Source organism: Solanum pennellii, chromosome 11, assembly GCF_001406875.1.
Source record: "Solanum pennellii chromosome 11, SPENNV200".
Taxonomy (NCBI): domain Eukaryota; kingdom Viridiplantae; phylum Streptophyta; class Magnoliopsida; order Solanales; family Solanaceae; genus Solanum; species Solanum pennellii.
This window is the reverse complement of record NC_028647.1, coordinates 812590-833897: the sequence shown is the minus strand read 5'-3', so window position 1 is coordinate 833897 and position 21308 is coordinate 812590. Positions and strand designations below refer to the sequence as shown.

Genomic DNA, 21308 nt, shown 5'->3' with positions numbered 1-21308 from the left:
AAAAAAAAGAATGTAAGAAATGCTGCACATTACTAATTGTGTGATGATCATACACAAGGAGACTTTTGTTCCAATCGTGCATTTTTTTTCTCTTTATTTTTCGCATTTACTTCATCCCTTTTTTGTCTACAATGTTGGATCTGACTGAGCCAAAAGAAATAGAGTGGCGTCCAAGCTGGTTACACGAGCAATTACAACAAAAGGAGTATACATCTTGTGCTATAGTAATCTGAAACTATAAATATACAAACAAGTTTTATATTCTACCGACCAAAGAGCAGAATGCTTGAACAATGGTGTGGGAGTAGTCATTATCTTGTGCTTTGCCAAAAAAGATACAACAGATTGTTTGTTGTGTGATTATAACTAAGCTCACTTGTGCTTCTTCCCACCAGCAAGAATACGTTGAATTTGAAGCCCTCTGCTGAAGGCCTGGTTGAAGAGAAGCCTTGTCTGGAACTCGGAGACAAAAGGGAACCAAGCAAGAACAGCAACCGGTGTGAAGATCACAAGCCCCATTAAATAATCGTATCCTCTAGCTAGAGCCTTCACAGATCCCCACATTCCTATGCCCTTCACTACTGGCCTACATGCCTGTGCTATCTGCAGATGACAAAAGTTTACACACATTTGAAGTCTAGGGATAAAATTGAAGATATGAAGAATAAATAAGTATTTACCGAAAGAAGAGCCCATCCAGTTGGCAAGAAGGCCAATAAGCTGGCAAATATATCTCCAACGGTAAGACTTAGGAATTTGAACAGCATGACAAATGTGACTATGAAGCCAATGAAAAGGAACAATTTCAGCAGCCTGAACATCAGCTGGAAATCAGCACTGAACTTCTTCCTTCCTAAGGATACAATCTGCAGATAGGAAGTACAGTTTCAGAACACTATCGTATGGAAAGACAACCTTCTGCAAGCAGCGATTAAACTAAATCTTTTTCTAAAGAATGTTTCATGATCACGATGCAAAAGAATACTGACCTTCAAGACGACCATGACAAACACAATGACTAACCAGGACAAACCATAAACCTGTGATCATATCAAAATGAGGATTAGCATATAAAATACACCTTCTATATATTGTATTGAAGCTGAAAATTAAAGATGTACTAACCATGATACTTTTATCACTATTGGACACATTTAGCTGATAAACAATTCCATACTGGAAAAGTAAGAAGCGCATAGAAAGAAGAACTTCACAGAAACGGCCAATTAGACCAGAGCACTGCAGATGTTCTTGCTCTTCATCCCACCAAGACTCCCAACTCTTGGTTGCTGGAACACCAATGCCTCCATGGTTGCTTATCCACTTGCCCCAATCTTCCCAATCATCAACTATCTTTTGCCACTCAAAGCCTGAAGGATTAAAGAGGAAGGGAGCAAACAACCATGAAATCACAAGGAACCACATTGAGCCACTGAGAAGAATGAAAGCTATATTATCAGTAACTGCCACACCGAAAATTTGATAAGCTATGAGGCAAATCATAATTTCCAGTGCTTTGGTGAAATGGCTCCTCGAGTACATCCTGTAGTTCTCAGCAAATTTCTCATGTCTCACGACAAAACCACGCCCAGTTGCTCTGTATTTCGCGCCACCATGTAAAATTGTGCGGCCAAAGTAGTGGAGTTTTGTTCCAAGAGAGAAGGTAAAGAAAACAGCAGCCAACTGCAGGTTCATGATGATAATGTCACCTAAAGCAGTCCTGAAGCCTCTTTCGAGCCCAATCTCCATAACCATGGGCAGGGCCATCAATAAACCAAGTTGAACGACAGACTGTGAGGCCATTGCAGCTTTAAGAGCATCGTCACCCTTGGATCTTGCAACTTTGACGATAGACTGTTCCAGTCCACTCAATGCAAGGTATAGTTTACCATATAAAAATGCATAAACTGTGAGGACTACCAGCTGCAAGGAATAAATAAAATGGTATCATAGGTGTATCTTCCTTTAAATCATCTCTCAAAAGCAAAGTGATTGACGCACATGCTTTATAATTGAATTAATTGGGATACATTGTAATTCTGAAGTAATGAAATCCATACCATATTAATTGAAATTTTATATATTAATGTCATCAAAAGTTAAACAGGAATTACCATTGAGCTGATATAAAATCCAGTAGTTGTGAAATAACAGGACAGCATACGGAAGAAATCAAAGCGATGTCCTAATCTGTATAGATCTCGGCTAAGAGTCTGCTCTCCATTACCACATGCCACTTTTGCCTCAAAGAGAGAGATTTGGTTAAGACCAACATCTCGCCCCTTTCCAACTTGAATGTATTCATGGTGAGTAATATTTCCACGTCGCAATGTTGAATTGAAACCTATAGAGCCAAACGTTATGAACAATAAAAGTGTTCTGTCTATGCATCAATAGACATATTTCTAAAAGTTACCTGCAAATATGTCCTCACTGAGATTGATACCCCTTGAAGCTTTGCTAATTCCACCACGAGTGATGTGGAAAATTCTGTCAAAAACATCTGGATGTCCATAATGGAAACGGACCCTAAAATCATCAAGGTACAACAGAAAATAAATCTCATGGTCTCGTCAGAAATGAGAATATATCAAAAATGTAAATCAGTTTGATATAGCAGGTGAACACTAACTGCAAGCAAACCACCAAAAGAGAAAAATGTGTGTTTGTTCAAGAAATGGTCTTGCTCAACTTCACACTAACAATCCAGTATACTAGTTTTTCTACTCTCCATTTCCATTTTGGAGAAGGAGAGCAAGTAACTTACACTATGTTTAGTTCTTAGAAGATATAAGGCTACGGGGAAATAATGAAACTAACTGGTTTATATGCCCTTTTTGCTTTGATATTGGTGATTACTTCCAGTTGGTAGGCCGGAATTTGAGAACGGTCCATCCAACCATAATAGATCTCTCCTACCGCTACCTACTAGTGGACCGGGTCGCTTCCAATGTCAGTAATTGACGATTACACTGTTAGAACTAATTTCGAATTTACCTCAAATAAACAATGAATAACCATTACAATTACGAGGGAAGTAAAAACATATATAATCTCTCCTCCTATCAAGTTTTGGATGGATTGATAAAGCTGACCTGGAATGTTATTCGATTCGTCCATTTTTACTTGACCAATTTATTACTTCTTTACCAAATACGGGAAATGATTTGTACCCCTCCACTTCTCCTTATAATCCTCTAACCCCTTCCCCCCCTCTTTTGATCCAACCACAGATAGATGAATGATGCAGGAAAAATAAAATAAAAGTTGAATAGCGCTGCAAATGTTTTGCCAAAAAATGATTGATATGGAAATACAGGACTTTCTGTTCAGTAGTTTTATGCATTAAGCAACAGAATAACATACCTTAAAGGCCTTGCAAGAACTCTCTGGCCAATGGTGACAAAACTTGTCTCTTGATTAGACATAAACCAAGCCAATGAAGACACACTGTAATCGAAAGATGTGAGGCCTTATCAGATATGTCAAAAACCTGGATTAGATGAAACTAGGCAGGCTAAAAGAGAAATTATTAGGCAACCTTCCAGTGAAGATATGCTCACGAACACCCAATATTGTAGGTGCACGCACTCCGTGATCTTCATTAAATTCCTCAAGAAGGTTACGCATTTTTAAAGCTTCTTCCAAGTAATTGTCCTGCAAGAGAAATATCTAAGTTAATATTTTCTGATTACCTATCTTTGTTTATTTGAACTCAGTCTCTTTTCACCTGATTCATGTCAATGGTTTGAAGAGCTTCCCCACGAGAGAAGACAATGGCATGATTCTGATTTTCAGGCTTTCCTTCTCCTATCTTTGCTGCACCAGGCAACTTTATTCGGTATATTTCCTTCAAACGTAGATCATAGAAGAAATAAGGACTTGTAGTGCAAATAATCAATTACAGTCAATATTCAATATAAAAGAACTGTGATAACCTGATCAAGATTATCAACTGCTTTCACCAACACTGAATAATAAACCTTCTGAGTTTTTCCACCTTCCCGTTCTTCAACTTCATCAATATATGCTACACGGAGAGAGGGGTTGCTGCACGGAAAAAGGAGAAAGAATGTTTCAGCAGAATTCTAATTACATTCGAGTATGGGAGATACAACTTCTTTTGGTTTTCCTTGTTTCTTTGGAGAAACAGAAACTTACTTGACCATCAAATTCAGAATATCAGTTGCATGCCGATCTCCATTTCGCTTTTGAATTCCATAATTCTGGCAGGTGGCGACATATGTGAATTTCATATCAGCCACAGCTTCTAATTGAGCATACAACGATCTTTGGCTTTTCTTATCCTCCTCGGATGGTACTGTAACAGCTTTGTATCCTTCGAGAATCTCTGTGTACAAATAGCCACAATGTAGTGCTTTACCAGAAAGGGATTCAACACTTATACCCTATTTTATGCACCTTAGCTGACGTATTGGTACAACAGACTAAGCAGCTAAAAATTGTTGTCTGTTTAACAATGTATGTGTTCTCTCTATGTTTCTCAATATAACTCGCTATAATCTTAAACATAATAGATTAGAGTGTTAGTATAAACAATAGTTTTCTTTCCATTCATCATTGATAGCTCCCATTACCATGCAACAGATCTAACCGCCATAAAAAGTTCAGGTATGACAAATTAAGTGATACTCCTGTAAACTAGTATAGAACTCAGCGCTCACACCACACATGTATCATGATCAGAAGGAAAATACATGTACATAACACTTATGTGGGTCCTTTTGTTGGGTTCATATGGCTACTTGTAGACCATAGCATGCCTTAATAAACTTCAGCTGCCAATTATGTCGAGCACATATCATATGCAAGGGAAAATACTCAGAGCAGATAGAAATTATTTCTTACTACAGAAAACTCAGCAGATGTCGCTCATTGTTCCTTTTATTACAAGAACTGTCAAGGTTCGTAGCCGAAAGATAAAATCTCTGAACAGGAAAATGGTATTAAAAGTAGTATGGTTTACCTCCTTCTGAAGCCATATCAAGAAATGCTTGAAGCTTCAAAGCCCTTCTGTAGTACATCATTCCTCTTACTGAAAAGAATAGACAGTAACGATGAATAATCTATACGAAACTCTTATGTCCAAAAGTATATGATAAGAAAAAAGTATTTTAAGGTACCTGTTCTGCAGAGAGTCTGTCCCCTTAATGAGGCCCAATGACGTAGCTGCAAGATGTTTTCTTCAATTTCCCAAACCTCTTGCTCCTTTTTACATCCAAGACGTTCCATGAAGTTATTCCATTCATCTAGAAAGATATAAACTGGTGTCAATAAAATACGGGGAGGAACATCACACTGAAAGGAAGTACATTTCAAGTAGTTGATAATAGAATGAAACCTGGATAAATCTTTTGGAGATAGTAAATGATTGATACACCATCTTCATTTTCCATCTCAAGATCACCTTTTGAGTAGACAGTTTCCTCACTGTAGTATGGGGTCATGACACTGCATATGAAAAATATTATTGCACATCTGAATTTGGTATAGTAGTACAACGTATCCATGTGAAAAATAAGATAGTTTTAAAACTAATAACAAACTTTCTGCCGCTATTTACATATAAATAGTGTGTTCTCATGACTATAATAAGGCAATGTTACTAATTAACTTCATATAATTGATTGTTGACTGACTATAAATCTTATGCTCACTCCAAAGTTAACTGCATGCCATAGGTAAGTCAATTTTTAAAGGAGAAAGCTCAAACACATCAGATAATTTGTATATAAACTTGAGGATGTATGTTGTCGTGAATTATGAGAAGCACCTGAATGAAAGCATTTTGCGCACTCGAGGTGCACGTGGCATTTCCATGAACAATGAATTTGTGAAAAAGGAAATCCTTCTCCGTGCTTCGAGGTTAGTTGGAACTTCAACTGCTGATTCTTTCACAGTCAAGAGAAGATAAAGACGCCGAAGCTGAGAAATAAAGCAACATGATGATTGTTTTTCTGTTTATCGATTAATTGAAGATATATCATTTGATCATATATATATCAAAAGACCTGTTCTTCCCACTGTGCTGTTACTGGAGGAGGGAATGCAATAGCTGTTCTTGAGTCAGTATTAGCAAAGAGCTGTTTCCCAGAATCCCTTCCACTATGACCAAGTTCTACAAGTTCCCTGAAATAATTATACAAGACCAGAACAAATATAAAATTGAATATTTTAAATAACATCAATGCTATGCATTTATTATCTGAAAAGCTCATCCAAAAATGACACAGAATTCACTAACCCGATTTCATTCACCATCATGTCACGGGTCACTATTTCTAACATATCCTGCAGTGCTATGACAACGTTGTTCCTTTTAGATGGATCGCCATCTCTCTGCAACAAGAAAGAGAGTGAAATATCTGACATATGAAGTTCCATTGCTACAGACACCAAGCCAGCGCACTTACCAGTATCTCAAGTAGGTCTACAAATTTCTTGCAAAGGTTTTGCAAAGGTCCTGTTCTGAAACTCGAAAGGAACGTGTTCTTTGAGATGCTGTTTTCAACTTCTTTTATGATGATTCCTATGATCCTAGACACACAAATTAGACAGGATCAAGAAGATATGCATGTAATGAAGAAGTATGAAGTGTTACTTGATGCAGCAATTGGAAGGACCACATTTACACAGCTGAAATGGTGCATGAAGGTTGCAACTACTGTAGGTGTGTTGAATCACCACTTTATACAAGGTCGCTGATATGAGCTTCCAGAGGTAACAAAGCAACGGTTCAACAGCAAAAATTAAGTTGAAGAATAGGTAGAGGAGAAGTGAAGATTAGAAAGAATGCAACTTATTTTCAAAAGACAAAGAACACAGGTTAAATCAGATAGTTTAATGGATAAAAGGAGAACTCAAAAAATGACAAGAATTAGAAATCTGATCACCCAATTTAAGGACTTAAACAAAGGAAAAAATGTAATAAAAAGACCATTCTTATGAAACCAAAACACCAGTGATATAAACCTAAGGTGATTCAATAAACAATATCACTTTATCTGAAAACCAAGCATTACGGCGTACTACAGCTAGAAGTGCTGCCTGTCTAAATGAACAAAAAAGGGGGTAGCGGAGAGGAAACAAAAAAAATTCCAAATCATCCTGATGGGTATTCAAGAATATATTAGAATTTTCAGATGCATGTGTTCATGAAGTTGAATGATAAAATGATTCATAGATATATGAATCAGCTGATAAGCAACCTTTTCTCAGTTTCTCCAACAACCAGGGCATTAAGAACAAGTTTAAAAGACTCGTAGCATTCAATAACGGCACACTTCATGTATTCATCAGCACATATGCGCTTCCAAAGGTCAGCATCTTTGGAACGAAATTGTAAAGCCATGTCCAATGCAATTGGAATCTGCAAACAGAAGACAATCAGTGTAGAAAAAGAAATTAAAACAGTGGTGCATCAGCTGACAGTCTTTACCTTGCTAGCAAGTAAAAAGGGTGGCCATTGCATAACTTTCAGACTTGGATCCGAAGAATAAGGAACAAGTAATAGGTCCATCTCCCTGAAATAATGTGCAGACAGTTCAATTCTTTATGTAAGATGAACCAACTAGAAAGCAAAAAGATGAGTTAAGGGACTATTCCTGTCACTAATAAGATCCTCTTCGCGGAAACTGCATATAAATTCATTCCATAATTGAGCGAACTTTGCAGCTTCACTTCTCTTGCTGGGTGAAACCTAGACATCCAAAAATAATATGTTTTATAAGATTTTCACTTTTCTAAGTCTTTGGCGATCTATTTCTCTTCATGACCTGAAGAATGAAAAGCATATACACGACGGAATAGGTGAGGACAAAATAAACCTCATTAAAACTCTTGGAGAGTGAAAATCTTTTTTTGTCAGCTTTATCATTAGGCACCAAGTAAGTGTTGAATGCACCAGGCAGAGACTGAAATCTTGACCTTAACATTCCTAAAGTTCTTATCTGTTTGAGAAACAACAAAAAGAGCAGAGCCATATGTTAATAAAGATTGACAAACTCAACAAATTAACAATAAAAATTTAATAAGATGAAAGCATAGTTTTTAGGAAAGCATATTTTAATTGCTTCCAACCTAAAATATCTCAATCAACCCTGATATTAGATGAAGCAGATTCCAGTAGTGACTAATTTAGTGATGGAACCACCGCTATGCTACCAGCAAAGGAACTACCACTTATAAAAAACTTATACATGGATAATTAGTGCAACAATAATAATAGTAATGCAGCTCACTGACTTTCTAACCAATCTTTATCACTGTCCACAAACATTAAAGTTTGGTCTAAATGTTGCTTCTGTGAATAAAAGAGGACACACTTTAGATATCCATCTGCAATCTACTTCTGATCACTGCTCCTAAGACTCTATAACATCCTTCTTTAAATTGGATTTTTTCGCGATAAAAAACAAGCACATTGAAGAAATTAAGTTAACTAACAACACAAAGGTTGTCTCACTTTCAACTATGCTCATTTCTGTCTCCCACTTACCTGATGTTCAATTGAAATCAGGAAATTATAATTGTTGTACAAACACATATTTCCAATTTCCAAGGAACATCACTATAATTGTAATGATGCTCTATCCCAGATATCATAACAAGCAGCAATAATCAAGTTCTCTCTAAACTAAATTTCAGTAAGATCTATTGACAAGTGATGAGAAATCAACCATATATATTGACGGCAAAGTAAATGACAATCAAGATGCATTCTGAAAGTCCTTACCTCACCCAGACGATCAAAGGCACCTATAACACCACCACACAAAGTTGAGAAAATAGCATACCATATTTGAGCATCCATAAAGTAAACCTGTATAAATTTGGAATACAATATTTACAGGTAAAAGATAACCATGAAACATCTACAAATGAAAACAAAGACAAGACATACCATGACAACTGGTGCCCACAGTGCAACCACAGCCCCATAGTTGTTCCTAGCTGCACAGATAGGATAGATTCATTAGCATCAATTTGCAGATAGAGAATCTGAAAGAAGAGAGCAAAATTTGGAATATATACCATCGGGGAAAAACTCATGCCAAGAATACTGAACGCGATTGATGTTCATTATCATTTTTGTGGGTTTTATAAGAGGTTTTATCTGAAAACACAAATATACCGTGATTAGAAGATAAATACAACTACCACGTCTCATTCCAAAGTAGAGCAACAGCATATACATCCAATTACCTGAATAAAGTAGCTGAATGCAAATTTTGCACAAAGAAGTAGCACCCAGAAGAGAGTATACCTGATTCAAAAAGCGGAGCATGCGATAGAGCAAGTGTCGAACACAAATAAGAGAAAGTTGGAAGTAAAAGACTTGTAAACGTACTTTATAAGTGCAAATTGACTTTCATGCATTCCCCTCCCAACATATATTCTTGGCTGCAGAAAAACAAGTAGGCCCAGACAGTTAATAATGTTTGTTATCGAAAATAAAATATTGGCATATCAATACAAAGTAGACAGATGAATGGACAAAATGAGCTGTTGTCTTATGGAAACAGATAAATGGATGAACTCTATCCTATTTTTGCAAATGCTAAACCATATGGTCGGAGTACACAAGCTTAGTTCACCTAAAATTCATAAAGTTAAAAGTTACGCATAGATTCATTCAAGTTGCGCCTTTGATATCTAAACTATTTTACCTCTGTTCTTTTCCAGGATTTCTGTTCTTTCAGCCATCGTTTTTTAAAAGTGTGGGATACGTTAGTGTAAATCTTAAAATACTGTGCATTATTTCATATGTAGAAGATCTTCACAATTCGTAAAGGGACTCAAACCAAAAAGTCTGATGAATTATCGGTGGTTATAACCCAAAATAAAAACACAATTAAGTCCAGATTTGGTGAAAGAAGAAGCAGAAACATAGAATATCAATAAATATTAGCTTTCAGCTCAAGAGATTGATTAACTGAAGATAGCACGTAAGCCTTGTAGACTAACAACAATGGAAAATAAAATGTTCCGTAAGAAATTAAACAAATGCATTTTTGTGGATCAGAAGGCTTATTGTTATTACCTGTGACCACCACAGAAGGAACCTTACAACAAGCCAATCCGAGTTCTCAATCCATCGACGGAGCATCGGGAAGATAAACAAAGCTGTAGTAAGTAAATTGGGCAGTAGATATACAGCCACAGCCATTAGGTACATAGGAGGAATCCCCTTCATCTTGTCTAGAAATGTCAGGGAACTTCGGATCTTCGTAAGTAGCTCTGAGTTGCTTTCTTGGAGATAAAATAGTGGGAGGATGACACACCATGCAAGACTGACAACTACCTTCAGAACATTCCTCAGTACATCTGTGAACCTCCATCTATGATAACCCGGGAAGTTAAGAAAAAGGTCCAGGATACCTAATATAAAAACAAGGGATGGTTATTTTTCTACTAAGCTGCTACTAATTAATATGTAAAATGCAAATAATAAGAGTAGAAAATTCTACGAGATATTAATACATCAAAGAGATTCAAAGATTATGTACTTTGGAGAAAGCGAAGCATAGCTGCCGTTATGAAAATACTGGACAGGTTGTATAAAGAATCCTTCTTAAATATATCCAACACAGGAATCCCACTCCATGCAAATATGACCATGGCCTGCAAAAGTTAATTCCAAAAATGGCCCAAAAAGGAACATGTAAGCTATAAGGAGCAAAGAAACAATAGTATATAGTAAGGAGCAAAGAAACAATAGTATATAGTAATATTCACAGTTCGAAATTTCCACCTGCAAAGACAGGAGAAAAAAGGTCCAAAGACGGTCATAGCTTCGGAAGATATGCCAAAATGACCGTGTCTCAACAAAGTATGATTTTCCCATTTTTCCAGGTTTTTTATTAGCAGCTCCTTTTCCCTGTAATAGCAGTCATTAGGTAAACAACTGTTCTGCTGATAGAAGCAGAAATTTTCGATGAAAGTACAAGTCATACTTGTGTGGTGTCACGTGTTGACTTAAAGAAGTCGCCATCATCACGCATTGGCCAACCTAAAGAAAAGCAATCTTGCGACCTGTCAACGTATGTCAAATTCAAAGATTACATATGAAACCATTTGTCATGTTGTTATTTATCTTATCACAGCACTGAAGTTATTGTTCTGATTAAACAAGTACCAGAAATATTCGTTCAGATCATCATAATTGCACCAACTTGAGTAGGGTGCTTTTCCATCTTTGCTTTTTTTGGCTTCCTGGAAGAGCAAATCATCATTACAAGCATTGTAAAAAGGAAAGTTGAAGTGGAAGAAAATGCAGATATATGAGACATATTACCTTATCAATCACACGGTAAATGGGAGTAATGACCTTCCGCAGGAATGATTCGTCATCCCCACCATAAGAAGGCTTGATATTTTCTCCAGTGACAATGCTCACATTTCCTGCTAAGAGGCCATGGAGTTCATATGCCATCTGCATCAACAATGTAGAAGTTACTTCCGCATTAAAGGAAGGATTCCTCGGCAAATGTGTGTTATTGGAGGAGTACAATTTTGACATCTATAGACTAGAAGTGGTGATATAAAAGAAGATTAATGAAGCACTCACATTATGGAAGATGTAACACAGACACTCTGGCATGAAGCGGAGATTAGCTGCTTCACCCCATATTAGAAGGTAAAGGCCCATGTAAAGTATCTTTCTTTGTTGTGCTTCTTGTTGAGCTTGAGGGAGCCTAAATGCAATAAGTTTGTTGCGTGAAAATGTAACTCAATATCTACGGTTTATACACTTCTAAAAGCCAAAAGAGCAAAAGCATAATGTCTGCTTGAAAGAAAGTGTATGTATTGCCAATATCTTACCGCAAACTGTGTTTTTTTCCCAAGTACTTACACCATGTTTTGTAGTTTTTGAACAACTTGTTCATTAGAGCATCCACAGCTCGATCGTCAAGCTACATTGGAAACAATGGTTTATAAGAACATATTCGATTTTGTCACTTTCTTGTATAGACTTGCTTTCTTGCTATTAATACATCCAGACAAATAAAAAAAATGCATTTACTCGAGATTCTAGAGTAATCAATTCAGAAGGAGACTGATAAGAAAATTAAGTAATACAAAGCATGAGCTTGAGGAATAAACTAAAAGGTCTAAAATGAATAAGAAATCCTAGGAGCATCAGATATTAGATTTTGAGTATAATGGGGAATAGAGAACACATAAGCTAGTTTTATATGATACATGCCTTGTTAAGTGGCTCAGCCTTGGGGATTAGCCTTATATGAATATTCGCAAGGAGCAAACTCAGATTCTCCCGCTGGTTTCTTACATTGTCCCTCTGCAGAGAGCACATAGAGGTTAACAAATTCTCATTCTGACCAAAGACCTGAGTAGAGTTTCAAGCAATTATAATCTCATTCTTTGAAGTAGAAACTGTTACCTGAAACCCAAACATTGCCCTTAACCAATCTAGCACATCCAGTTCCCCTGTTTTCTGCCTCTGCTGTTCAAATGAAGCTGGCCAATTCAACCCACGTGTATTTGAGAGAGCAGAAACGGCCGCTTTAACCTGGTGAGGAGTATTTAAGGAAAAACTAAAGATCTTAACATAATGACATACTATTTCGAACTACATGTGCCTATATTTCCGTATGTATGAGTTTATGTAGTACCTCCTCAAGTTGCATAATGGACTGAGAGGCTCCAGCCGAATCCAGGGGTAGAATATTATAGGGGGCATATATTTCCTTTTTGGCCTGAACATCATTTGCTGCAGCAATGATCTGTTCAATAATTCATGCCATTAAGTTCTTGCATAGAATCCTTCAGTGAATGCCAGAAAATTTGAGGACATTTAAGTGGAAGATTAGTAATTGTGCACCGAAGTTCAAATATTAGTACTGACCTCAGGAGCAACTTCTTCAACTTTTTCAGACTTATTAACTGCACAAAGAACTTCAAAAAGCACCCCAGCAGTCTGATATGCTTTACCGAGCTGAGCTCTGTTTTCAAAAGATTTAAAAACCTTGCACCAATTAGTACCAAACCACGGTAACAAATTTATAAAGAGGATATTTATGATACCACGGGAGTTACAGTTACCTGTCTGCTTGTTCTCCCTTGTTAAGAGACACAACATACTGCTCATAGTATTGCTTGTAAAAGCTCTCAATTTCCCGTGCATCAGTCTTTTTCACACGAGAAGCAAGACTCGACGCGTTGTCCTGAATGAAAGCAATTCGTTTAGCTAACCCCTATATTTAACAATCGGGCACAAGGAACTTTGTTGGGAATATTGAGGACCTCCTAAACAATTGACTCAACCATACTCTACCGGAAATTGATGGTTATAAAACACCCGAGAAATTCTGGAAAAATAATACTACAATGCTTTGAATCTGAATATATGTTTTGTTGCATACTTTAACTGAAAACTTCCATTGAAAATTGTCTGCCATAAGAAAAATTTTCCCCATTAAACTTAGGAACTATTTAAAAAACTGAATTGAACTGAACCGGTTTAATCTCTCTCTTCCCCAATAATAGTGAAGTAATCCTATTACATTTCCCAATATCTAACACTTTATATACTCCCTCAAGTTTAAATAATTCTAATCTAAAAACAAATACAAGTAATAAGGGGAAAACAATATATAAAGAGAAAAATAAAAAAATCAAATCAAATCATAGTACACGCTCTAAACGTTGGAAGAGATTGGTTTTGAATTGCCGAACACCACGTCCACCTGAGGTGGGATCCAATCTATGCGCCTTCTCAAACGCATAGAACCGACCTGTAACGACACCAAACAGGAAAAAGAGGGGAAAATAAGAAATTGCAGAGATTAGTGTGCATGTAGAGGTTGAATGTAATGGTAGGAGGAGACAAAGACATACAAAGATAAGCAACGCGAGGGCGTTCATTTTGGATCTCTCTAGCGACGCGAAGGATTGGTGCAATGGACTGGAGAGAAGAGGGAACAACCTCGTTGTCAAACACCTCCATAGAGAAGGTAGTGGTGGCGGCACTTCGTGACGGTCGCCTAGTCAGTGACGAGGGCCCTGCGCCCCCGACCGGTGTCTGGGGGGGGTCCATTCCCTCCGCCGGTCTTGCCGGATTCGTCATCCTATTTTTTGTCCTCTCCTAATCAGTGCTGTCGGTAGCTTAGCTAACTAATGTAGCTCTGGCTGCGACACCACCGCTCTCTTCCAGCTCCTCCAGCTCCTTTCTGTTTCTCCCTCTCTTCCCTTCAATTTCTGTTCAAAAAAATCTCATATTATACCTCCATGGGATCATCATCAGAATATACTTGACGATCAAACACGCACCATAATACATAATTATCATACAATTTCACAATCACCATTAAACACATAACACAGATGCATACACATGTAGATTCAAGTATTACTAGTCTTAACATTTACAATTGAACCTGTATATATAATGAAGATCTTCTCCGGCATATAATGCTGCACCTATCTATATCATCCTAATCAAACATAGACATAATCAAAATCACTCGAATTCATTCCATAAAGTTACATACATATACATCCAAAAATTTCATTATATACAAAAACTCATGCATACATTCATACAAATCTTAAAAACTAGAAAACTTACAGCCTAGCTAGCATCTTAATTAACCGATTGAAACTTCATCTTTTGTATACGTTATAGTTCTACAGCTATACACATAAACCCTTCAAACTGGCTCGTTTCACATACTACTAGATCAATTCATTCATTCCACAATCTGAAACCTTCTACAGCTGATCAAACCAGTATAAATACACACATAAACTTTCTCATAAATACATGCAGAATATGAAAAAGTGTACTTACGGATGAAACTTGACGATGATGAAGAAGAGAATGAGCTTGTGCTGCCTGAAAATAACGAGCAAGTAGAGGCAAGGAGGAGGGAAAAAAAACAAACCGATCAAATTAAACTACAAAGAGAAATGAAATAAGTTTTAGGTGATCTCTAGATCGAGAGAGAGGAAAAAATGATTGTAATGAAAATGTAAAGGAAAAAAACGTACCAAGCGGAGACCCAAAAAAAGAAGAAAGAGAGAGGAGAAGTGAACGGATAGTGGGAGAGGAGGGAATGGAGGGAAGGATTTAAAACGGAGGGAGAATGACAGTTTGATAGCTTCAGAACCAACGGACACGTGGAAGGTAAACCGTCATTTACGGTAAATCTGTTACAATTCTCTAACCGATGGTTCACATAATTTTCACCTCTTTTTCTTAATTCTTCTTGTTGCATCGTTTACCAAATACTACTAAATTTTAACCCATAATACCATCATCATATATTTTATACATAAACACCAATAATCTACTAGTCTCGGATACATTCTTCAACGTCTTGATATATCGCATCTCAGCTTCGAATACATCAATCAATATCCTGATACATATATCGCGTAAAGTAACAATCTGATACATCATGTATGTCCTAATGCATAGTAAAGTGATGTATTTGACTGATACACGGTGTAAAGTATAAAATAGGAATTTTTGTAATTTTTCAAATGATAGAAAATTTTAGAGAATATAATAAAATAAATTATTATGTATTTAGATAATATTAAAGATCAAATGGAATCAAAGCTTACACACTTAGAAACATTTGAATAATTATTTTTTAAATGAAACAATAAGAAGGTATACAAACAGAAAAGAAACTGGAAACTTCAAACTGAGTGCATGAGGTAATTCGATATTTAGTTTTTTTTGAAAATAGTTTCTCTACTTCTATAAAGTACTGGTAAAATTTGTGTACGATCAAAGTGATGTACTAGAATCCAGACTTATCAAAGTGGTTATTCATTTTGTAGGTGACTATTCATGCTAGACTATGTACTAAGGATGCTAAATGGAGAATGCGAGTTTATCCTTTCTGTTATATCGAATCGAAAAATATGAAACACTTATTTTCGAGTGCTCTCTAGCTTCAAACGTGTGGAGAATAGTATTGCATTGGCAAGGAAACCATCGACAAGCTACAAATTGGTACGAAACTAACTATATGAAAAGGTAAGGGCAATGTTGCTTCTATTTTAAGAATTACACTTGTGGCTTCTGTATACGAGTTGTGGCTGAAAAGAAATTGTCAAGACCTGATTTCTCGAGTCATGACGGTAGCTACTATAATCCATCAGTAGGTAAGCCAACCCATAACCTGGAACAAGTAATGGGTCTAAGGGTAGAAACTAAAAAAGAGTAGGCAAAATATAAGATAACAATATAAACAGATGGAAGCAAACCAAAATATATACAAATAAAGATCCCTTCCAGAACCTGGAAGTCACTAGTACAGAGCTCCCAACAAAACAAGTACAAAACAACGAACTCTCTCCTCCTCCGCGGGCAGGATCATGGTAGCATGGCGAGAAAACTCATGGAACCTCGCCTCATACTCTGAGATGGTCATCGGGCCCTACTCCAATCTGGAGAACTGATCACGAAACCTATCCCTCACGCTTCGTGGCATGAACCGGGCCAAGAAAGCATCTGAGAACTGACTCCAAGATATATGAGGCGATATAGCTGGCCTGGACTCTCGATACGTGCACCACCACTGCCTGGCTGGCCCACGGAATTGATGAGCGATGAAATCGGCTCCTCTCGACTCCAAGAGGCCTAATGACTGTAGCTGCTCCTTGAAAGTGAGTTGGAACTCGTAGACGTCCTCCCCAATCGCCCTTGAGAATATAGGCGATGCCAACCTCTAGAATAACCCGAGCATCTTCTGCTCGCGCAATGACATCCTGGACTGGTAGTGGCTGAACCTCTAGTGCCGTTGCGGCTAGTATCTGAGTCAGAAGGGCATGAAGATCAGGAGCTGCAACTGGTGCGGGTGGTGGCTGGGCTGGCTACGGCCCCACTGTCTGTGGAGGTACATGTGTTGCATAGGGCTCCTCCTCCCTATCTCGGGCCCAGTGGTGGAGCCAGAATGTTCAATATGGGAGTTCAAAATTCGTAGAAATAAACACACGGAGTAGCCGAAGGGTTCGACATCTACTATATATACATAAAATATTATTTTAACCATATATAAATAGTATAATGTTCCGTCAATGGGGGTTCGGATGAATCCCTTGTACCTAGGTGGCTCCGCCCCTGCTCAGGCCGGTGCAGTGAAACCGGTGAACCTGGGGCTTTGCCAAAGACTCATTACTTGTCGTTCCGGGTTACAGGTTGGTTTACCTAGGCATGTTGTTTATTTTTTGAGATGTACATTGCCATTTTGGTAATACAATGTGTTTAGTTATAAAAAAAAAAACCGTTAACAGTGTTATTTTCCCATTTGCAACTCAGACGCATGCACTTAAGCTAATAGCTGCAGTGAGAGAGATGACAAAGGCTATACACCTGAGAAATTGCGCCACAAATCCATCAATTTTCAATTCAGTCATCTCCATAGCTCGGCAATTTTTCTCTACAACATGTGCAGCAGCAGGCTATGAACGTTTACGTAAATTATTTGGTTCATCTATTGGTGTTTTACAAGACAAAGATCTTCTCAAAAAGGCTCCAAATGGGGAGCTTTTAGTACTATATCTTATTGATAATGGAGCAATGGATGCAGATGCTAGTTTATACAATCAGCTTCTGAAGAAATGTACGGAATGGAAACGATTGAAAGAAGGTAGAGTAGTTCATGAACACTTCTTGAGGTCGAGGTTTAGTCATTATACTGTTCCGAATAACACGTTGATTAATATGTATGCTAAGTGCGAGAGTATGGGTGATGCTCGGAAGGTGTTTGATGAAATGCCTGAGAGAGATATGGTTTCTTGGACTGCGTTGATTACTGGGTATTCGCAGAATGAGGGTGCTAAGGAGGGGTTGGTTTTGTTTACTGAGATGTTGAGGTTTGGGTTTATGCCGAATCAGTTTACGTTTGGGAGTGTTATCAAGGCTGCTGGAGCGTTGGAGAGTGAAGGTACGGGTAGGCAATTGCATGGGGCATGTGTGAAGTGTGGATATGAAGATAATGTTTATGTTGGGAGTGCTCTTGTGGATATGTATGCAAGGTGTGGACTAATGGATGAAGGGAAGATCGTGTTTGACAAGTTAAGTTGCAAGAATGAGGTTTCGTGGAACGGTTTGATTGCGGGGCATGCGAGGAAAGGTGAGGGAGAAATTGCTCTGAAGCTTTTCTGTGAGATGAAAAGAGGCGGATTTCAGCCGACGCACTTCACGTTTTCTAGTGTTTATGCAGCCTGTGCAAACATTGGAGCTCTAGAGCCCGGGAAATGGGTGCATGTTCATATGATCAAATCAGGGTTGGAACTTATTGCTTTTATTGGTAATACTCTGCTTGATATGTATGCTAAGTCTGGTAGCATTGATGATGCTCGAAAGGTTTTTGATCGGTTAGTGAAAAAGGATGTGGTCTCTTGGAACTCGATGCTTACCGCCTATGCTCAGCATGGACTTGGAATAGAAACCGTAGAGTGCTTTGAGGAGATGTGTAGGATAGGACCTGAACCTAATGAAGTGACTTTTCTTTGTGCTCTCACAGCTTGCAGTCATGCTGGGCTTCTAGACAATGGAATGCATTATTTTGAATTGATGAAGAAATTTAAAATAGAACCTAATATTTCACATTATGTGACCATTGTTGATCTCCTTGGTCGATCAGGTCAACTTGACCGTGCTGAAAAGTTCATTAATGAAATGCCAATTAAACCAAGTGCAGCCATTTGGAAAGCTTTGCTTGGAGCTTGTAGGATGCATAAAAAATTGGAGTTGGGTGTTTATGCAGCTGAACGCGTGTTTGAACTTGATCCACATGATTCAGGACCACATATTTTGCTGTCCAACATCTATGCCTCTGCTGGTAGAAGAAGTGATGCTGCAAGAGTTAGAAAAATGATGAACCAGAGTGGAGTTAAGAAAGAACCTGCTTGTAGTTGGGTGGAGATTGAGAATGCTGTTCATATGTTTGTAGCAAATGACGATGCTCATCCACAGAGAGAGGAGATCCGTAACATGTGGGAGAAGATAACTGATAAAATTAAGGAAATTGGCTATGTTCCAGACACTAGCCACGTGCTTTGGTTTATGGATCAGCAGGAGAGGGAAGAGAGGTTGCAATACCATAGTGAACGACTTGCTTTAGCATTTGCACTTCTCAATTCTCCACCTGGATCCCCTATCCGGATAAAGAAGAATATCAGAGTTTGTGGTGATTGCCATACTGCATTTAAGTTTGTTTCAAAGGTGGTAGACAGGGAAATCATCCTGAGAGACACTAATCGGTTCCATCATTTTCGTAATGGTTCTTGTTCCTGTGGAGACTACTGGTAGTGCAAAAATAATTCCCATATATGCAATGGTTAACTATCAAAGACTCGTTCAAATTATCTGTGCTAACGTGAAATCATTCTGGACTTGACTATCATGTTGGACATTGTTGCGATTGGATGATGCATGTTTTCCTACCGAAATTGATTGTTGGCTTATACACAAGCATTTTTTATATAATACAGTCATCCATCAAATGGTTTTGCCTTATAAGGCTGATTTGACTACTTTATTGCTTTCTAGCACATGGTTAGAACCAGGTTACTCGCATGGTCTCTGCCTCTTTGAATAGCACATGAATGATAGCATAATGGCCAGAGGTTCTGGAAAATACTGGTACCAATTGCCGATGATTTTTGCACTTGTAGAGAATCAAGACCATCTTGCAGATTCTCTAGAGAAGCATCTAGCTATGAAATGAAGGGACCTTTATGCAGAAAGATAGTAAGTCTTCGATATTTTATCTATTTCATGTACCTTGAGTTCTACCTTCTGTGTTTTAAGAGCTTGTTACATTTTCTACTCCACATTGTCTCTTGCTCAGGACCGCGACAAGTCCTACAACATGTCTTATTATGTACAATCTTTTAGGTAATAGCGGATACAATTGCTTCATGTTCATGCTTCTAACAACGTGGGTCGAACTCTCTCACAGAATCTCCCATAAAGTAGTAATTACAGTTCTTAAAAAGCGAACATTTGCTCGGAGATCAATCAGGAAGTGTAAAGGCACTTTGTTTTCCTCTGTCCTGTGTATATTCTCATTAATGACATAAATAATGTTACTTGGTGCTGCATACTGACATTTATGAATTTACTTGTCAAAATAAACAGAAATGAGTTAATGCTGCTCTGTTGAACTTCAGGAACAATTACAGTAGAACTTGATAATGGGGTAGCAGTGTAGCAATGCAACTCAGAAATGCTTCTCAAATTCCTCTGGGATGTGTAGGTAGTCAAAGCCTTGAGAATAGTACAAGAGCATGGATCCATGAAGATACTATGGCAGAGGCCAAAGATTCTGGAAATAATTCCATAGCACATGGTGAAGCAGACGAAAGTTGAGAATCTTGATTGAAAATGTGACTGCAGTGTTATGAGGGTAAGACAATCATATTGGACCCCGAACTTCGAATTAGGTCAAAGATTGCTAGTTCATTTAACCCTTGTTACTAGGCTGAATGTCACAGAGAACTTGAGATTCTAATGACAGCAAGTAGAAAGCACCAGTAAGTTCTCGATTCTGTCTTCAATCATTGTACTTTCCAATTACTTTCCCTCGAATGAAAACAAAAACATCGAGATCTATTCTGTGAGAACTTTTATATATTCCTTCGCCTTTCACCTCTCCGTTTACTTTACATTCAATTAGTTTACTCTGCTCGATAAGTTCCAGATCATCTTTGTTAGTCATTATAATAGCATTTGTATCAAATGAATACAGGACAGTTTGGATTCAGAGACCCGATGGTTACAGGTGTAGGCTAATGCGACTATGATTTGATCATCTCAATTATGCTTTCCTGTATGAACGGGGACTGTGTTTTGTTGATCAGGATACAGATCAGATATGGAAGGATGTGGCAAAGAAAATAAGATCTTTCACCAGATCGTGTCAAAGAAGCTTATAACTGAAGTACTTGCAGTGAGAAAGCAAGAAATGTTGTAGACAAACTCAGTCAAGGGATGTCCTTCCTCTCTCCAGCCAGAAATCGCTGAAACCTAGTATGCTCCTGTGAAGTTTTCCAATAAGAAACTTTATTGTTACTTGAATTCAACGTGGTAGCCAGGGACGAATCAATCCTTTACCCCAGGGGTGTCACGCGACACTCCTTCACTTGATAGGTCAATTTTTTGTTCGTAGTTCTGATAACATGATGATTTTTAGTATAATTTGTGAGTAATCCAACATGAATAATGTGTTGAATATAGTATCAAGTCGTACAATTCTATCATGATGTTTCTTAAATATAATTCTTCCTTTTATAGCTTTGTA

The 21308-nt window shown here is 37.7% G+C and overlaps 2 protein-coding genes across 2 annotated transcripts; one reads left to right on the top strand and one right to left on the bottom strand.

The window, feature by feature from the left end:
- Positions 1-13: 13 nt before the first annotated feature.
- Positions 14-14979, bottom strand: LOC107003277 (callose synthase 5). Its single transcript, XM_015201581.2, has 43 exons — positions 14834-14979; positions 13882-14241; positions 13678-13778; positions 13087-13208; positions 12890-12986; positions 12657-12767; positions 12425-12553; positions 12230-12322; positions 11845-11936; positions 11591-11717; positions 11318-11455; positions 11159-11235; positions 10977-11055; positions 10775-10900; positions 10530-10644; positions 10064-10401; positions 9371-9423; positions 9226-9286; positions 9055-9136; positions 8924-8973; positions 8756-8842; positions 7848-7970; positions 7626-7720; positions 7460-7544; positions 7230-7390; positions 6435-6558; positions 6266-6360; positions 6033-6150; positions 5795-5946; positions 5363-5472; positions 5145-5270; positions 4988-5056; positions 4162-4351; positions 3939-4050; positions 3731-3850; positions 3542-3657; positions 3367-3450; positions 2417-2529; positions 2115-2344; positions 1126-1923; positions 990-1040; positions 681-866; positions 14-603 (listed from the first exon to the last, which is right to left on the bottom strand). Exons 2-43 carry the CDS (start codon positions 14108-14110, stop codon positions 373-375), a joined length of 5796 nt encoding a protein of 1931 aa, XP_015057067.1. The 5' UTR covers positions 14111-14241; positions 14834-14979; the 3' UTR covers positions 14-372.
- A 2247-nt stretch (positions 14980-17226) lies between these two features.
- On the top strand, positions 17227-21281 carry LOC107003423 (pentatricopeptide repeat-containing protein At3g24000, mitochondrial). Its single transcript, XM_015201746.2, has 3 exons — positions 17227-19756; positions 20179-20541; positions 20757-21281. Exon 1 carries the CDS (start codon positions 17258-17260, stop codon positions 19313-19315), a length of 2058 nt encoding a protein of 685 aa, XP_015057232.2. The 5' UTR covers positions 17227-17257; the 3' UTR covers positions 19316-19756; positions 20179-20541; positions 20757-21281.
- Positions 21282-21308: the final 27 nt, after the last annotated feature.

Excerpts from the sequence above, each read along its gene's own strand:
- LOC107003277 (XM_015201581.2), bottom strand. The coding sequence starts at position 14,110 with ATGACGAATCCGGCAAGACCGGCGGAGGGAATGGACCCCCCCCAGACA. Across the intron at positions 6,151-6,265 it reads ATGATGGTGAATGAAATCGG|GGAACTTGTAGAACTTGGTC; the intron begins GTTAGTGAATTC and ends TAATTATTTCAG. Across the intron at positions 867-989 it reads TTGTCATGGTCGTCTTGAAG|ATTGTATCCTTAGGAAGGAA; the intron begins GTCAGTATTCTT and ends TCCTATCTGCAG.
- LOC107003423 (XM_015201746.2), top strand. The coding sequence starts at position 17,258 with ATGTGTTTAGTTATAAAAAAAAAAACCGTTAACAGTGTTATTTTCCCA.